Source organism: Lynx canadensis, chromosome F2, assembly GCF_007474595.2.
Source record: "Lynx canadensis isolate LIC74 chromosome F2, mLynCan4.pri.v2, whole genome shotgun sequence".
NCBI lineage: Eukaryota > Metazoa > Chordata > Mammalia > Carnivora > Felidae > Lynx > Lynx canadensis.
Genome location: NC_044320.2, coordinates 77,899,057 through 77,916,054, shown reverse-complemented (window position 1 = coordinate 77,916,054; position 16,998 = coordinate 77,899,057). Strand labels below are relative to the sequence as shown.

At 45.6% G+C, this 16,998-nt stretch overlaps 1 protein-coding gene across 1 annotated transcript; it reads right to left on the bottom strand.

The window, feature by feature from the left end:
* Positions 1-3,657: 3,657 nt before the first annotated feature.
* Positions 3,658-16,750, bottom strand: ALKAL1 (ALK and LTK ligand 1). Its single transcript, XM_032591900.1, has 6 exons — positions 16,579-16,750; positions 13,434-13,451; positions 8,406-8,459; positions 6,590-6,670; positions 5,429-5,505; positions 3,658-3,675 (listed from the first exon to the last, which is right to left on the bottom strand). Exons 1-6 carry the CDS (start codon positions 16,748-16,750, stop codon positions 3,658-3,660), a joined length of 420 nt encoding a protein of 139 aa, XP_032447791.1.
* Between the last annotated feature and the right edge of the window lie 248 nt (positions 16,751-16,998).

Sequence of the window (16,998 nt, the reverse complement as noted above, 5' to 3'; positions counted from 1 at the left end):
TGTTTGCCTCTTATAACGAATTACAATATGTTCTTAATCTCGTTCGTTATGCTATGAGATAACCTTACTCCTTATTACATAAAGCACCTACTATGAACCAGTCACTTTACCAGGCTCTAGAAATACTTCGGAAGATAGGTGATCCTCCGTTCGACCTTATTTATTGGGGAGAGATGGGTAAGTAACGGACAAATACCATTATTGCATAGAGTGATAAGTGATAGGAAACAAATTAAGCAGAGTAGTGTGGCGAAGGGCTGCTTCAGACAGGGCCAGATTTTCTTATCAAGTAACCATTAAAAATTTTTTTTCTTTAATCTTTATAGTTGAGAGAGAGAGAGAGACAGAGCGTGAGTGGGGGAGGGGCAGAGAGAGAGGGAGACACAGAATCTGAAGGAAGTCCAGGCTCTAAGCTGTCAGCGCAGAGCCTGACACGGGACTCAAACCCATGAACCGTGAGATCATGACCTGAGCCGAGTGGGACGCTCAACCGACTGAGCCACCCAGGCGCCTCTCAAGTAACCATTTTTCAACATGCAGAAAAGTGATCACACACACACACCCCACCCCCCCCCCCCTGCCCCCAACCCCCCCCCCCCCCCATCACACATGCATCCTGTCTTCTAGATTCTCTCAAGGGCTAGTTTTAGTAACTCCATCCTGCCTTTCAAAGCAAAGGCAACAGAAGGTGAAATGGAAGGTCAGGTCATTATGCAGATAGTTCAGAGATTCACTGGGCTGTCTGCTGAAACCCTTAGGTGACCAGTGGAGAACAGCCAATTTAATTGACCTGGCGCTCAGTATTCTGGAGTAAACATTGTTAACCTCCCGGCTTGCTGCTGGCACAATGAGATTACTTCTGCAATGCGGGGATGTTACTTTGTTACTGAGTAACCAAGAGCATTCTCCCCTATTCATCTTTCAACCACTTACTTCCCCACGTGAGAACATTTTCTCCATACAGACAAATTAAAATCTCTTTATTTATTACTCTCTCAAGTTCTCCCTATTGAGTTCACTACAATGAGCAAATGAGTATCCTTCAATGAAACACACTGTTAACTGGAGGTATTTTTAATCAATCCCTAGGCTTTAAATATACAGAGATAGCGCAGAATACATTTCTGAGGCACAGTAGTCATCTCTGGGAATGCTTACAATCTAACTTCATAGAACTCCATCGGAAATAATTTACCTTATAGAAGCCACACTAATCATGAAGCCTCTTTGGCCTATTTTTTTTTTTTTTTCAGCCTAATATGTCTTACTATTAAGTTCTTACCTGTCATTATTCAATAGCCTCTTCTTCACTTTTACAAAAATAGCACTCCAACTATCGGGGTGCCTGCCTGGGGGGCTCAGTCGGTTAAGTGTACAACTTCGGTCCAGGTCACGATCTCGCGGTTCGTGAGTTCGAGCCCCCCATCAGACTCTCTGCTGTCAGCACAGAGCCTGCTTCGGATCCTCGCCTCCCTTTCTCTGCCCCTCTCCCCACTCTCAACAATAAATAAACATTTTACAAAATAGCACTCCAGCTCTTAGAAAGTTGAGAGCAAAAGCTACTTCATTTTTCTGAATGTTGTAAATACCATAATTACTACGTTAAGTGCAATGAACTAAAAATGTGGTATTTTTCCTGTTCTTTACTCCATAGCATTATTGCAAAATTCCATTCCACCTCCTCTGTTTTTTAAACATAATTACTTGTCTTTGCCCAGAAGCCAAAATAAATAACACTGAAATTGAAAATGTAGCTTCAGAATATTCCTGAAGCCAAAGGGCATTTTTGAGCTTGTTTTTCTGATGGATAAAGGAGAACGTATGTTTACAAACACAGGATACACTCCGATATGGGAGAGACCAAACGTGGTGCACCATACAAGCATGGGCTAGTACAGACATGCCTGTGTCCCTGACGCCCACACGACAGACGACGAGCGGTGAGAGGCAATGCCTGTGCTGGCTATGGCCTGGCAAACCACTCATGCTGTGTCTACTTTAGAAGGATGGGGGTTTTCTATCATTTTATTGTAGGGTTCTCATTTTTACACTGTTGCTTTTACATGAAGCTGTTTCAAAGTATCAGAATGCGATACAGGCTGGCTCAGTCAGGGGAGTGTGCGACTCTCGATCTCAGGGTCATGAGTTCCAGCTCCACCGTACACGTAGAGATTACTTAAATTAAAAAAAAAAAAAATCCAAACAGAGCATCCAGGCAGCCCACATATTCTCCTAACTCCATAACACATAGCTCTCCTCTTTTTATTTAGGACAGCAGTACCATACGTCCAGACTTCAAAAAGACAGGAATTTTCTCAGGAGACTAGTTAGCAGTTTAGAAAATACATATTTATCCATATATACATATGTAGTAATCACATCCCAATAGTATAACTTCTGCGACAAATAGATTCAATTCAAAGAAAAGCAACACGGATCTTTTATATTTCAGTTTTAATAGAATTCATATTTCCAATTAGTGCAATTAAAGACAAATCTGAATGGATGTATTTAAATATTATTTAAAAGAATTGTAAAAGTGGGCTTCATACAGGATTATTCAAAAAAATATATTACTTAAATCATTTCTCACCGGTACTCTGAGACATAATTTACGTAATTAAATATTTAATTCATACCTATATGGAATATTAACCATATAAGAAAATAATATAATAAAAATAAAAGAATAGCATACTTTTTTAATATTCTATTTACATTGTGTGATTTAAGCATTGTTTTAAAACATTTCAAATTACTCTATACACAAAGATAAACCAAGAAAGACTTCGTTGTACGGAAGGACACAACTAATCAATTATTTCTGTAAAATCTCAGACGAGATTTTCATCTTAATACAGCATAAAATTAGATGCTTCCCCTCTTTGTACAGTTAGCATGATTCCAGGCACTTTTTCCTTCAAGTTGTATTTATATTCTTAAGCAATGCCTATCAGGGAGAAGAAGAAAAATGTCATTTATAATCTGGTTTTTAATGTACTTAAAAATATGTATAGTTTTAATATAGTCATATTTTATTTTATTTTGCTTAAAGGATCTGTGGGCTCAATGCATAATCTAATCCTGAGACTATAGGCTAATGTGTGTGTGGAAGGGAAAAGGGTCAATCAGTACTTTTAGATACTTTCAATTATGACTTCCCCACTAAAGTGTTATGATATCTAAATAAACTGAAAAATGAACTTGGCATCACCTAAATAACTTATAAATATTCCTAAAACGTAGTAATCTGTAATTCTGTGTTTCTAATACCTTGTTAAATAAATAATGAGAAACACATACTCCTATAGAGGAAATCACTAAACCTCTAAACTCTACAGTTTCCAAGGGGGGTATTTATCAGCTCTGTCTTCCATGAATCTAGTCCCAGGGGAAGTTAGCCGGTGGGCAACATTTTGTATTACAGCACAGTACTTGTTTTTTGAGAACTTTTGCAGTTAATATGTTGTTTTGGACTTTATTTACTCATTCACATAAAATATGTTAAAACCAAGAAAGATAAATGTGGCTTGATTTAGGTAATTTCAACAGCCTAATGAATTTTCTTTATTTGTTCATGTTTTACATTATTCACAAGGTTTGAGATAGATTGAGAGTAATTAATTCAAGTACCTTGCCATTGAATGCTAAAATGATCTAGCTCATTTCCTTAATCTAAAAAAGAGAATTTTTAAAATTTAGCAACTAAAAATATGCAGAATTAAGAGTGCCCATTATTATTAATTTATCATCACTATGTATTTATTTATTTAAATGTTTATTTATTTTTCAGAGAGAGACAGAGTGTGAGAGGGGGAGGGGGAGGGAGAGAGGGAAACACAGAATCCAAAGCAGGCTCAACACTACGAGGTGTCAGCACAGAGCCGGATGCAGGGCTCGAACTCAAGAACTGCGAGATAATGATCTGAGTCAAAGTCGGAGGCTCAACAGACTGAGCCACCCAGGAGCCCCTATAATTGCTTTTTAAAGAAGAATAAAAATAGCAATGCAAGTCAGGATTGTCTTAGTAACTGGCACAACAAACCTGTGAGATGAGTTACTTGGGGTAGATTAAGTCACATAGGCCAGATGGAGATATATGTAGATACTTCTAGACTACAGGTATCCCATGACTTCCATTTCTACCCTCACAAGCTATGAAACTAGTTTCTTTAAAGGGACTTGTCCGTGGTACTGAAATACTGACCCCCCCCCCCCCCCCCCCGCCCCACCCCACCCCCAAACAGGTTGGCTTTGATCTGCACTGGGAAAGAATTACTGAGTAGAAAGATCTCTGCAAAAAATGAGTGTCTTTCAGTCTCTTGTATAGAGTCTACTTTTGTAAATATTATACTTTTCATCAGATTTATTTAGGTTATCCAAATACTTTATTACCCTAGGGCTCTTAGGGTAATTTAGCCAGAATGAAAATTCTGACTTACCATTTCAGTCTGGCAAAGTATATGCTAGAGCCGATGATGATTACATGGTTATGTTTTTGATCCCTTGCTTTTTCTTTTATTTTTCCAATACTTTCTCTCTTCTCCTTACCTATCTTGCATAAACCAAAAGTTTAGGACCCAGCGCAACTTTTATTATATCTTTTGACCAGCTGAAAAGAAAATAGAGCTTTAAATAGTTTTGTTCATCTAATGTCTACCTGCATAAGGCTTCTGCACAAAAATAATATAACCCCAAAGGTTGAAATATTTTTAAAAAATCACTCAGGGGGCACCTGGGTGGCTCAGTCGGTAAGCGTCCAACTTCAGCTTGTCATGATCTCACCGTTGATGAGTTCGAGCCCCGCGTCGGGCTCTGTGCTGACAGCTCGGAGCCTGGAGCCTGCTTCAGATTCTGGGTCTCCCTCTCTCTCTGCTCCTCCCCCACTCACACTCTGTCTCTCTCTCCAAAATAAATAAACATTAAAAAAAAAATTGAAAAATCACTCAGGACTGGTAAGGCTGCCAAAAAGCTGTTTACCTTACTTAATTTAATCACTGTTGAGGGCATTTGTAATGAACTCAATAAAGCAGTCTGTGAATTTAGACCAAGCTTTAACACTAAGTAAAAAATCCACAGGTTAAGTTCATTATGTGTTGCTAACATCAGCTATCTGGCTTTTTCAATTGTTCAACATTTCTTTTTTTTTTTTTTTCAACGTTTTTTATTTATTTTTGGGACAGAGAGAGACAGAGCATGAACGGGGGAGGGGCAGAGAGAGAGGGAGACACAGAATCGGAAACAGGCTCCAGGCTCTGAGCCATCAGCCCAGAGCCCGACGCGGGGCTCGAACCCACGGACTGCGAGATCGTGACCTGGCTGAAGTCGGACGCTTAACCGACTGCGCCACCCAGGCGCCCCAATTGTTCAACATTTCTTAAGAAAGTTAGCCTGTCAAACAGAATAAGAAAAATAAATAAATACATACTCCTAGGGCAGGTCTTGTCTGTGAGCACAGGGGACTCACTGCCAGCCTTGTAAGCAATCTAGCACATCTCTTGTAATCTAGGAAAACATTTAAAGGTCAATTACGTCTATAGTTACTACAAGTGTCGGGAAAACCATGTTATTATTGTCACTGATTAATAATGAGAGCTACAATTTAATAAGCACCCAACACAACAAATGTTTAACCGGGGTCTTTTCATGAATTCTCCTCCTAACACAATCAGGGAGATGTTACTGTTGTCTCACTTAAGAGTCAAAGATGAAAACCCAGCATCCAAATGTCAAGAATCTATCTCATACCCAGCAAGCAGCCTGAGTCCAAAGAGCAAGATGTCCCCACTGTGCCGTGGGATCACTCAGTCTGCTTTGATTCCGGTGTGATTCATTTCCCCAAGTCATTGAACACAAGCAGTTTTGAAAAAAATTATAACAACTCGGACTCAACAACCTGAGTAAAATTGAATATTCCTCGAGATGGCCAATCTAGTGAAGAAGAAGCAAAATGCTTAAAATCCATTTACCTAAAAAGGGAAGTTTAGGTTCAGAAAGGAATTTAAAAACAGCTGAATTAGCTCACGTGATCATGATTTAGGCAGTTTCAATGACAGCATTTAAAATATTACGTTTGAAATGACTATTAACTTCAGTAACTTAAGTGTCCAAAAGAATTCATTAGAGCAACCCTTAAAACACTATGCTACCATTGTTGAGAACAACGGATCACTCGTTGTATAAATGATACAATATGAAACTGTTTAACATAACTTAAGAGGAAATTCTGACTTCCCCTTCACCATCATCCTATTTTTGTGTTTCATTTATATGACAAAGCACTTTATGCCAAGGAATTTGAAAAACGATAAAAGGTTTAAATCTCCGACAAACATTTCATCCAGTAAGGAAATCTGGCTATTTTCAGATTTGGATCTAGTCCCAATTATGAAGTTCCGTTCCTTACACTGTCAACGACACACACAAACGTTACTTAAGTACTGTCAGTGTTATAAATAGCATCTCATACAATGTTTAGTCTATTTCCAGCTACAGAGAGTTGAAGTTTAAAATCATGCATTTATTGCTGGATACAGACTTTTTCTAAAAGAAAAAAAAACAACAACACACAACTATCCAAACTACTTACAAGCTGGCGTTGAACAATCCCTGGTATTGTGATACAGTCGATGGAAATGTACGCTACATTCATCTGGAAACGTGATTGGCCCTATGGGAAAAGAAAACATTTATGATAAACATAGGCATGTTTTCCAAACAGATTTGCTAGCCTTTATGGGTGGATATATTACAACTGTAGCTTAACATCCTTCCATGCCCTTAAAAGAACTTGTCTGGAAGCACTTCTCTTTATCTTGGCTCTGTGGGAGGCAGTACATTGTAATCTGTGAAAAATCATCTAAATTAACTATCAGTTCTCAACATTCCACATAATGGAACCTTCAGTTTCTAAAGAACTCTTTAGAATAACTAAGAGAGAAAAGCTCTAGACAGAAAAAAAAAATCTCTAGAAAGCAAATCAAGAGGATGTGAAAAATAAAAAATAAATATCTTTGGTCCCCTCTTTCTGTTCTTCAGTTTTTTAATTTTTTTAAATATTTATTTATTTTTGAGAGAGGGAGACAGACTGCGAGCAGGGGAGGGGCAGAGAGACAGGGAGACACAGAATCTAAAGCAGGTTCCAGGCCTGAGCTGTGAGCACAGAGCCAGACGCGGGGCTCAAACTCACGGACCGGGAGATCATGACCCGAGCCGAAGTCGGATGCCTAACTGACTGAGTGCCACTCAGGCACCCCTCTTCAATTTTTTATTTAATAGGAATTAATGTTTATATGCAGAGAGCCTTATTCCATTTTCTAATTATAGTAATTTGTGTCTTATTAGTGTCAAGGACTATTGTAAAGTGAATAGGGCCTTGAGACTTCCTTTTTATTGCCACAAATCCCAGACAGTCCCCACCAAAATTCACCTCTGTATCTGGAGTCTGGCGTTCTGGAAGTGGTAGAAGGGCCCACAGTGGCGTGAACAGAGTACCTAGACACAATACTGGGAAATTCCTTACACTTGCTGGGGCTCAGGGGGGGTCTTGGCTTGATACGCAAAACCATCGTTCTGAAGTTGATTAACGAACATGGCCGCTGGCTTTGGTTAAGTGGGGAAAACTGTATCTTCCCCAGCTTATAGGCCTGAGATGTAAATCAAGGAAAGGTAGCTGGGACGATTAGGAATGGCCAGGCAAGAGGAATGGTCACGATGGGGCTGCTTGGTTCAAAACAATTTAGTGATTTGCTAGCACTGGATGCTTTCCAATGATCTCACAAATTTGATATGAAGAACAAAACAGTATCATGGAAGAGTATTTCATGCTTAAGGTATGGTGTGTACGAAAGCCCGTCTTTCCCCTAGACAAGAAAAACCTCTATTGCCCCCATCAGCTGGAGAGCCTGGTCTAAATTCCTTATATTCTCTTTAGGACCCTTCCCAGTATGACTCTAGCCTACATTTTCAGCCACAGTTTTACCCAGTGGCCACACACACCTTTACCTAACCATACCCCACAGTGCACCCACACCGTCTACCTGTCCTGCCCCAAACTACCATGTTCTCAAAGAATTCCTTGTGACCAGAATGCTTCTCTCATCCAGGAAAGTACCATTCATTCCTTAGAGCCCAACGTAAGTACAGTGTCGACTACAAGCCTATCCTGCTGGTTCTTGGCAAAATTACTCACTTTCTGTGTATCCCTAAAACTGTGTTTACCCTTCTATTACTTACCAAGGTCGGGATTATATTACCATTAATACAAGTTAATGGCATCTGTCCACTTCCCTAACTGGAGTGCTGAGATTCTTACAGACATTTCTCTTCAAATGCCAAGTGCCTAACACAGTAATTTGCACACAATCTTTTTATTTAATTGAGTCACTGGTAAATTTTGTGCTTACCTGTGAAATGCTTTATTAATTTGTCTTTTAAGTTCGAATCTTTTAGGAACATTTCTGCAAAGAAAAAAAAAAGTTTTAGGATTCGTGGGAGGCATTTCCATCATGAAAAACATCCTTACAAACAGGCTATAACGTCAGGCACCTGACTCATGAACTCACAGTGGGTCATGCAGCCGACTCCAAATCTGTATCTCTAGCTCTGAAGGTTCCCTGGGGGCTCCAGACCTCCCCCGGGGCTACCCGCTTGCCCCTACCACTCTATCCAGGAAACTTACAGGCCTCTCAAAAGAACACAGCCAGACCGGAACGTCTGATTTCCCTGCTGTCCCAGACTCGCATCTCCCCCACACTCCCTGGTCTCCTACCTGGCATCACTCTTTACTCTTGGCTCGGGCCAGATATCAAGAAGACATGCCTGACTTTCCTCTTTCCCTCTCTGCTATATACGATCCATTACTTGATTTCATACATTCCACCTCCAAAAATGATCTGAGATCCATACACCTGTGTTTCCTCTCATTACCACGAGACTGGTCCAAGCCGTCACACTTTCACGACTGTACCCGGCCAACAGCCCCCTGATGGGTCTTCTCCGTCCCCAACCCACTCTCCCCATCACAGCGGGAACAAATGAACGGAAATGGGCTCCAGGCCAGGATGTTCTCCCACTTAAAGGGCTTTGCACTTTAGTTTTTTTTTTTTTTAACTTTTATTTTAGTTATTTGTTTATTTTGAGAGAGAGGGAAAGCGCGAGCACGGGAGGGGCACAGAGAGAGTCAGAATCCCAAGCAGGTTCTGTGCTGCCAGTGCAGACGGGGATGCAGGGCTGGAGCACACGAATCATGACCAGAGCCCAAGTCAGATGCTTAACCGACTGAGCCACCCAGGCGCCCCAAGGGCTTGGCACTTTTTTTTTTTTTATTTTTTATTTTTTATTTTTTTATTTATTCTTGAGATAGAGAGACACAGAGCATGAGCAGGGGAGAGGCAGAGAGAGAGGGACGGAGACAGACAGAATCTGAAGCAGGTTCCAGGCTCTGAGCTATCAGCACAGAGCCCGACGTGGGGCTTGAACTCACAGACTGTGAGATCATGACCTGAACCGAAGTGGGACACCCAACCGACTGAGCCACCCAGGCGCCCTGGGCTTGGCACTTTAAATAAGTGAAAATAAAAACTCAAAGTGCATCCCACCCTTCACCTTGTATTCCCTATAAATACACCGCCCAGACAATGCTATTTATAAAAACAGTTGGGGGAGTATGCGCCACTCTTCTAGAGGAAGAGAAAACCGACACGTTAAAAAATCTTGAACCTGATGTTTGTTGGCAGTGGCAGATTTAAACCTTCAATGTCCTTATAACTGAGTCCTGTGTGCGTCGAACATCAAATGAGTCTCATGGGGGCGCGGATGCTTGTCACCTCCCTATAAGTGAGTCGGAATGACCACGCTGATTTGTGTGGCCTTGTTGAGACAGGCACTGTAAAACGAAGACTCGGGAATTCTAACGCCCTTTACATCCTACAGTTAATGAGGGCTGTGAGAGCCCCTCCTTGCCTGGGCGGCTCCCTGCTCCCCGCAGCCCTGTGTCAGCCCAGAACAGCATTGTCAGGGCGGTAGGCCTGCGGCTGGATTGGAGCTCCCCTCCCCCTGACAACAAACATCTACACTTTATGACCGATCCAAACTAATCCAGAAAAACAAAGCAACCGTGACGATGTAAATATCTCTTTATATAAATATCTCGGTGTTCTCATCCGTTAGAGTCCAGCTCGAACATGGGTCCTTCCTCCATATCTCTCTGCAACCTCTCAGCCAATTGCTGAGCCAATTGGCTCCTGTGGTGTCAACACTCCACGTTTTATCTGGCAAAGCAGCTCCCCTGGCCCTTTCTGAAAGCTGAGCCGGCCGAGTGCAGAAGGAGCACTTTGGCGAAAGCGTGTTCGAAGATCAGAGTAAGTCTAGTTCCAAACGTATTTTCCACTATAATTTTAGTATTTAGACCTGGCACGACGGTGACACTCGGGTTTGGAAGGTATACGTTTTATTTTTTTTAAGTTTACTTATTTTTGAGAGAGAGAGACAGAGTGCCAGTGCGGGAGGGGCAGAGAGAGGGGGAGACACAGAATCCAAAGCAGGCTCCAGGCTCCGAGCTGTCGGCACGGGGCTGGCACGGGGCCCGACACGGGGCTGGAACCCACGGACCACGAGATCATGACCTGAGCAGAAACCAAGAGTCAGACCCTTAAGTGACTGAACCACCCAGGCACCCCTATTTTGTACCTATGTCTAATTATATAATATATAATTATGAAAAACAATTATGAGAAGTTTAACCAATACAAATGCCTATGTCAAAAATCAATGCATTACTCTGAAACACTGAATAAAAACTTGTGGTTGGTATATTTATTTGCAGCCCCCCACGGGCAGCACACATCAGTCTCACTAGGCCCACCTTCAAGACACTAAGTGATGTCTGTTGCCTAAACTGACCCTGTTATCAGCGCCAGTAAAGAAAAGGCCCGAAGCAAGGAAGAGGGTGGAAACCAAGAGTCAGACACTGGACTGACCCAGCCACCCATGCGCCCTCATGGGCTTCTTAAGGAAAGGGATGATGTCTTGTTCATGTGTTATCACCTGCAGGATGTACAATAGTGCCTTGCGGACGGAACATCTAGGAAATGTTTAAGGAATTAAAAGCTGAGAGGATGACCCCTCGAGGAGGTTGTTACCTTTGGAATGAAAACAATCAATGCTTTGCTTGAGCTCAGACAGGTCGCCAAGAGAAACCATACTTTTAATACACCGGAATTGTCATTTCAAAGTACAAACATAACATAGGAACACATAGCAGGTTGACGTGAAGGAAACAGAGAAGTGATCATTAAGTTGACACCCCAAGTGGTAAGCAAGAGATGTCTAGGTAAGAAGAGATGGGACGAACGCCCTAGAACAACAACAAAGAAAGGAGATCTCCAGTAAGATGAAGACTGACAGGTGTCTCCTGGCCGACGAGCGGAGCCCAGGGGCGCGGTGGGCAGGAACAGAGAACGGAGGGCCAGCCGGCACCCGGGCAAAGGTGGTGAAGAAGGGGAAATCATGCCTTTCCAGTTCCTGTATTTCTGAGGCTTTAACATCTGAAGCCTTGCTGGCCCCGGAGAGATGGCCCCTCTCGGAGCTGGCCAGCGATTCCCGGAGAAAGGAAAGCCCGAGCGCACCTTTCATCTGCAAACCAACCAATCCACAGCCCAGGCCCCTACGACCGGCCTCATCCAGTCCTCACACTCAAGGCCAATATTCCCCGCCCCCATTCCCCAGGGCCAGGAACCAAACAGGTACACACCGCCCTACACTCCGGAGCCCGCCGAAATCATTCCAACTGGCCGGTCCTAAGCCAGCTCACCTTGCCCCTCCTAAGAAACCACTCTGCTCCCGACCAAACCTGGCACTTCCCCGTCTGCCCCTAGGGGCACGCGGTGACCCGGTTTCTAGGGAACTGTGAGCAAAACTTCTTCCTTCACGACAGTCATTTCCAGGTCTTGCCATGCCCGACTGAAAACAAATCCCGTGTACATCTCAAAACACGAGCGGTGGTGGATACAGGCATACCTTGAAAATATTCCAAGTTCGGTTTCAGACCACCAGAGTAAAGCAAGCCAAGTTCATCTCTGATTTCCCAGTGCCTACGAAGGTTATGTTTATATTATACTGTAGTCTGTTAAGCGTGCGATAGCATTATGTCTTTTTTTTTTTTTTAAAGTACATCTTGGGGCGCCTGGGTGGCTCTGTCGGTTAAGCGTTCGACTTCAGCTCAGGTCATGATCTCACAGTTCGTGAGTTCGAGCCCCGCGTCGGGCTCTGTGCTGACAGCTCAGAGCCTGGAGCCTGCTTCTGATTCTGTGTCTCCCTCCTCCCCTGCTTATGTGCACTCTCTCTCTCAAAAATAGATAAACATAAAAAAATTTTTTTTGTAATAAATAAAAATTTAAAAAGTACATATCTTAGGGGTACCTAGGTGGCTCAGGCGATTGAGCATCTAACACCTAGTTTCGGCTCAGGCTATGATCTCAAGGTTCTTGAGTTCGAGCCCCACCTCAGTCTCTGTACTGGTGATGTGGGCCTGCTTAGGATTCTTTCTCTCTCCTTCTCTGCCCCTCCCCCGTGCTCTCTCTCTCTCTCTCTCTCTCTCAAAATAAATAAACTTTTTTAAAAAGTACATATCTTGGGGCGCCTGGGTGGCTCAGTCGGTTAAACATCCAACTTTGGCTCAGGTCATGATTTCACGGTCTGGGGGTTCGAGCCCCATGTCGGGCTCTGTGCTGACAGTTCAGAGCCTGGAGCCTGCTTCGGATTCTGTGTCTCCCTCTCTGTCTGCCTCTCCCCTGTTCATGCTCTGTCTCTCTCTGTCTCAAAAATAAATAAACTTTTAAAAAAGTACATATCTCGGGGCTCCCGGGTGGCTCAGTCGATTAAACGTCCAACTTCAGCTCGGGTCATGATCTCACGGTTGGTGGGTTCGAGCCCCACGTCAGGCTCTGTGCTGACAGCTCAGAGCCTGGAGCCTGCTTCCGATTCTGTGTCTCACTCTCTCTCTCTGCCCCTCCCCCGCTCATGCTCTATCAAAAAATGAATAAATGTTAAAAAAAATTGTTTTTCTTAAAGTACATATCTTAATTAAAACATACTTTATTGCTGAAAAGTGCTATCACCTGAGGCTTCAGCAAGTCATAATCATTTTGCTGGTGGCGGGGGGGGGGGGTCTTGCGTCACATGATGGCTGCTGACTCATCAGGCTGGTGGCTGCTGAAGGCCGAGGTGGCTGGGGCCATTTCTTTTTTTTTTCAACCTTTTTTTGTTTTTTTTTTTTAAATTTTTTTTCAACGTTTTTTATTTATTTTTGAGACAGAGAGAGACAGAGCATGAACGGGGGAGGGGCAGAGAGAGAGGGAGACACAGAATCGGAAACAGGCTCCAGGCTCCGAGCCATCAGCCCAGAGCCCGACGCGGGGCTCGAACTCCCGGACCGCGAGATCGTGACCTGGCTGAAGTCGGACGCTTAACCGACTGCGCCACCCAGGCGCCCCTGGGGCCATTTCTTAAAATAAGATAGGACAACAGTGAAATTTGCCGCATCACCTCATTCTTCCTTTCATGAATGATTTCCCCGTAGCATGTGATGCCGTTTGATAGCATTTTGTTCACGGCAGAACTCCTTTGAAAACTGGATTCAATTTTCTCAAATCCTGCCACTGCTCTATCAACAAAGTGTATGGAACATTCTGAATCCGTGACTGTCAGTTCAACAGAATTCACAGCATCTTCACCAGGAGGAGTAGGTTCCATCCTAAGAAACTACTTTTTGGGGCGCCTGGGTGGCGCAGTCGGTGAAGCGTCCGACTTCAGCCAGGTCACGATCTCGCGGTCCGTGAGTTCAAGCCCCGCGTCGGGCTCTGGGCTGATGGCTCAGAGCCTGGAGCCTGTTTCCGATTCTGTGTCTCCCTCTCTCTCTGACCCTCCCCCATTCATGCTCTGTCTCTCTCTGTCTCAAAAATAAATAAACGTTAAAAAAAATTTTTTTTTTAAAAAGGAAAAAATAGGGGCGCCTGGGTGGCGCAGTCAGTTAAGCGTCCGACTTCAGCCAGGTCATGATCTCGCGGTCCGGGAGTTCGAGCCCCGCGTCGGGCTCTGGGCTGATGGCTCAGAGCCTGGAGCCTGCTTCCGATTCTGCGTCTCCCTCTCTCTCTGCCCCTCCCCCGTTCATGCTCTGTCTCTCTCTGTCCCAAAAATAAATAAACGTTGAAAAAAAAATTAAAAAAAAAAAAAAAAAAAGAAACTACTTTTCTTGGCTCATCCGTGCGAAGCAGCTCCTGGTCCGTAAAAGTCTGATGGTGACATGGCCGCAATCCCGTCACGTGTTCAGGCTCCACTTTCGGCTCTAGTTCTCGTGCTGTTTCCATCGCACCTGCACTTGCTTCCTCCCTGAAGTCCGGAACCCCGTAATGTCATCCATGAGGGTTGGAAGCAACTGCTCCCAAAACGCTTGTCCCTATTGATATTTTGACCTCTTCCCGTGCGTCACGAGTGTTCTTAATGGCATCTAGAACGGTGAGTCCTTTCCAGAAAGGTTTCCGATATGCTCACCCAGATCCATCCCAGGAGTCACTGTTTGGCAGCTATGGTCTTTCAATGATAAGCCTTGAAAGTCCAAATTACTCCTTGACCCATAGGCTGCGGAACGGATGCTGTGTTAGCAGACCTGCTAACGACATTAATGTCATTCTACGTCTCCATCAGAGCTCTTGGGTGACCAGGTGCATTGTCAATGAGCGGTAATATTTTGAAAGGAAATCTTTTTTCAAGCGCTGGCTTCCATTTAGAGTCACCAGCTGCATTAGCCCTAACCAGAGAGTTATCCTGTCCTTTGAAGCTCTGAAGGCAGACGTTGACTCCTCTCCAGCTATGAAAGTCCTAGATGGCATCTCCTTCCAATAGAAGGCTGTTTCATCTGTATTGAAGTTCCGTTGTTTAGTGTAGCGACTTACATTAATTGTTTCAGCTACACCTCCTGGATAACTTGCCAAAGCTTCTACATCAGCCCTTGCTACCCAGCTTTGCACTTTTTTATTATGCCGACGGCTTCTCTCCTTGAGCCTCAGGAGCCAACCTCTGCTGGCCTCCAACTTTTCTTCTGCGGTCTCTCAGCGTCCGTGGAATCGAAGAGAGTTCGGGACCTTGTTCCGGTTTAGGCTTTGGCTTAAGGGAATCTCGTGGCTGGTCTGATCTTCTCTCCAGGTCATTGAAACTTTCCCCATGTCAGCAATAAGGCTGTTTTGCTTTTGTATCATTTGTGCGTTCGCTGGAGTAACACTTGCCATTTCCTTCAAGAACTTCTCCTTGACAGTCGCAACTTGGCTAACTGTTTGGTGCCACAGGCCTAGCTTTGGGTCTGTCTTGCCTTCCTCACCAAGCTGAAGAGTTTCCAGCTTTTGATTGAGAGACATGTGACACTCCTTTCACTGGAACACTAAGAGGCCACGGCAGGATTATTAATTGGCCTAATTTCCAATACTGTAGTGTCTGGGGAATGGGGACACCCGAGGAGAGGGGCCAGCAGTGGTCTCATAAGCGGCCCCTCCCCACTGCTCTGGCCTCACGTCGCCTTGCCTTACTTCCGTGGTCACCACACTGTCTCCTGGCCTCCCCCCCCCCACCAGTGTCCCCCAGGGGTTGAGGTAGAGCTGGGCTGCGTGAAGCGGCCAAAACAATGTTTCCCCAGAGTGCGCTCCTTCAAAACCAGTTCTGTGAGCTGCAAATAAAGAATAAATGCTAGATTTTGAAAAGAGAGAGAAAGAGAGAGAGAGAGAGGGCAAGAGAGCAGGGGAGGGGCAGAGAAAGAGGGAGAGAATCCCGAGCGGACTCCGAGCTGTCAGCGGCTACCCTGACGAGGGGCTCGATCTTACAACCACAAGATCAGGACCTGAGCTCAAGTTATGAGCCAGAGGCACAACGGACTGAGCCAGCAGGCGCCCCCATCCTGGACTTCTGTACCCTGCGGAGTCTCGTGACCTCTATCTACGTTGACTAGTTTTGTTCCCCCTCCTTCCTTCATCCCCTCCCTGGGCGTCTAAGTAGCCAGAGATCTGAGTTTCCAGGGCTGATTTGGGAGCCTGGCCTCGGGAAGGTGCGAGTTAACGACAGCCACCTCGGCCGGCTCAAAACCGCGTGCGCCTCAAGCGTTCCCGGAGGCCAGCTAGAAGAGGGAAGCAAAGCGGGGCTCCCCGAGCCCGGTCAGGCTGCGTCTGCGTGTTCAGGCAGGGTTCTTGCTCAGTTCTCGAGGCCCGGTCAGACCCAGGAGGAGGGGCTTCCAGGGCGGGAACCGTGCGCCAGGCCCGGGTCGGCGGAGGCCGACCCGCGGGGTTTCGGCCGCTGCACCTGCCTCCGGAAAGGGCCTCCCTCGCCGGGTCACGCCGGTTCCTTCGTGAGACGGGGTTTTTGCTACTTAAGTCTCGACAAGGCGAAGTCTAATAAACTCCTTACCTGCTTCCCTGAGAACCAGTCATGTGCAGAGACGGTCCGGTCCCTGCCCTGCTGAACTCCGGTGTCCCGCAGCGGGCAGCCCCTGAACACCCGGGTCAGAGCGCACGTCCGGCCGCGACGGGGACCGCTTACCTGTGCTCCGGGTGGCCCTGGCCGCGGGGAGAAACGGCCACGGCTGGGGTTCCTGGTCCGTGGCACGGGCTCCTCGGCGACCCCGGGGCCTCGCCTGGGCCCCGGGCAGGGACAACGCCAGCGCGAGCAGGAGAAGCAGGGGCAGCAGGGCGCCAGGCTTGGCGGGCCGCATGTCTGCGCGCCGGGACGTCCCGAGGGGTGGGTCGCGGGGGCCGACACCTGCGCGCCTCCGGGTCGCGAGACGGGGACGCCGGGCGGAGGCTGGGGGGGGGGGGCGCAGGATGGTCCCAGGGGACGAGGGCGAGTTTCGGCGCACGCGACTCCGCGGCACACGCGAGCCTCGGACTCGGCTGGTCTTCGCGACCTCGGACACCGGGTCTCGGCTCACGGAACCCGCAACTTCCAGGTCGGGACGCGGCC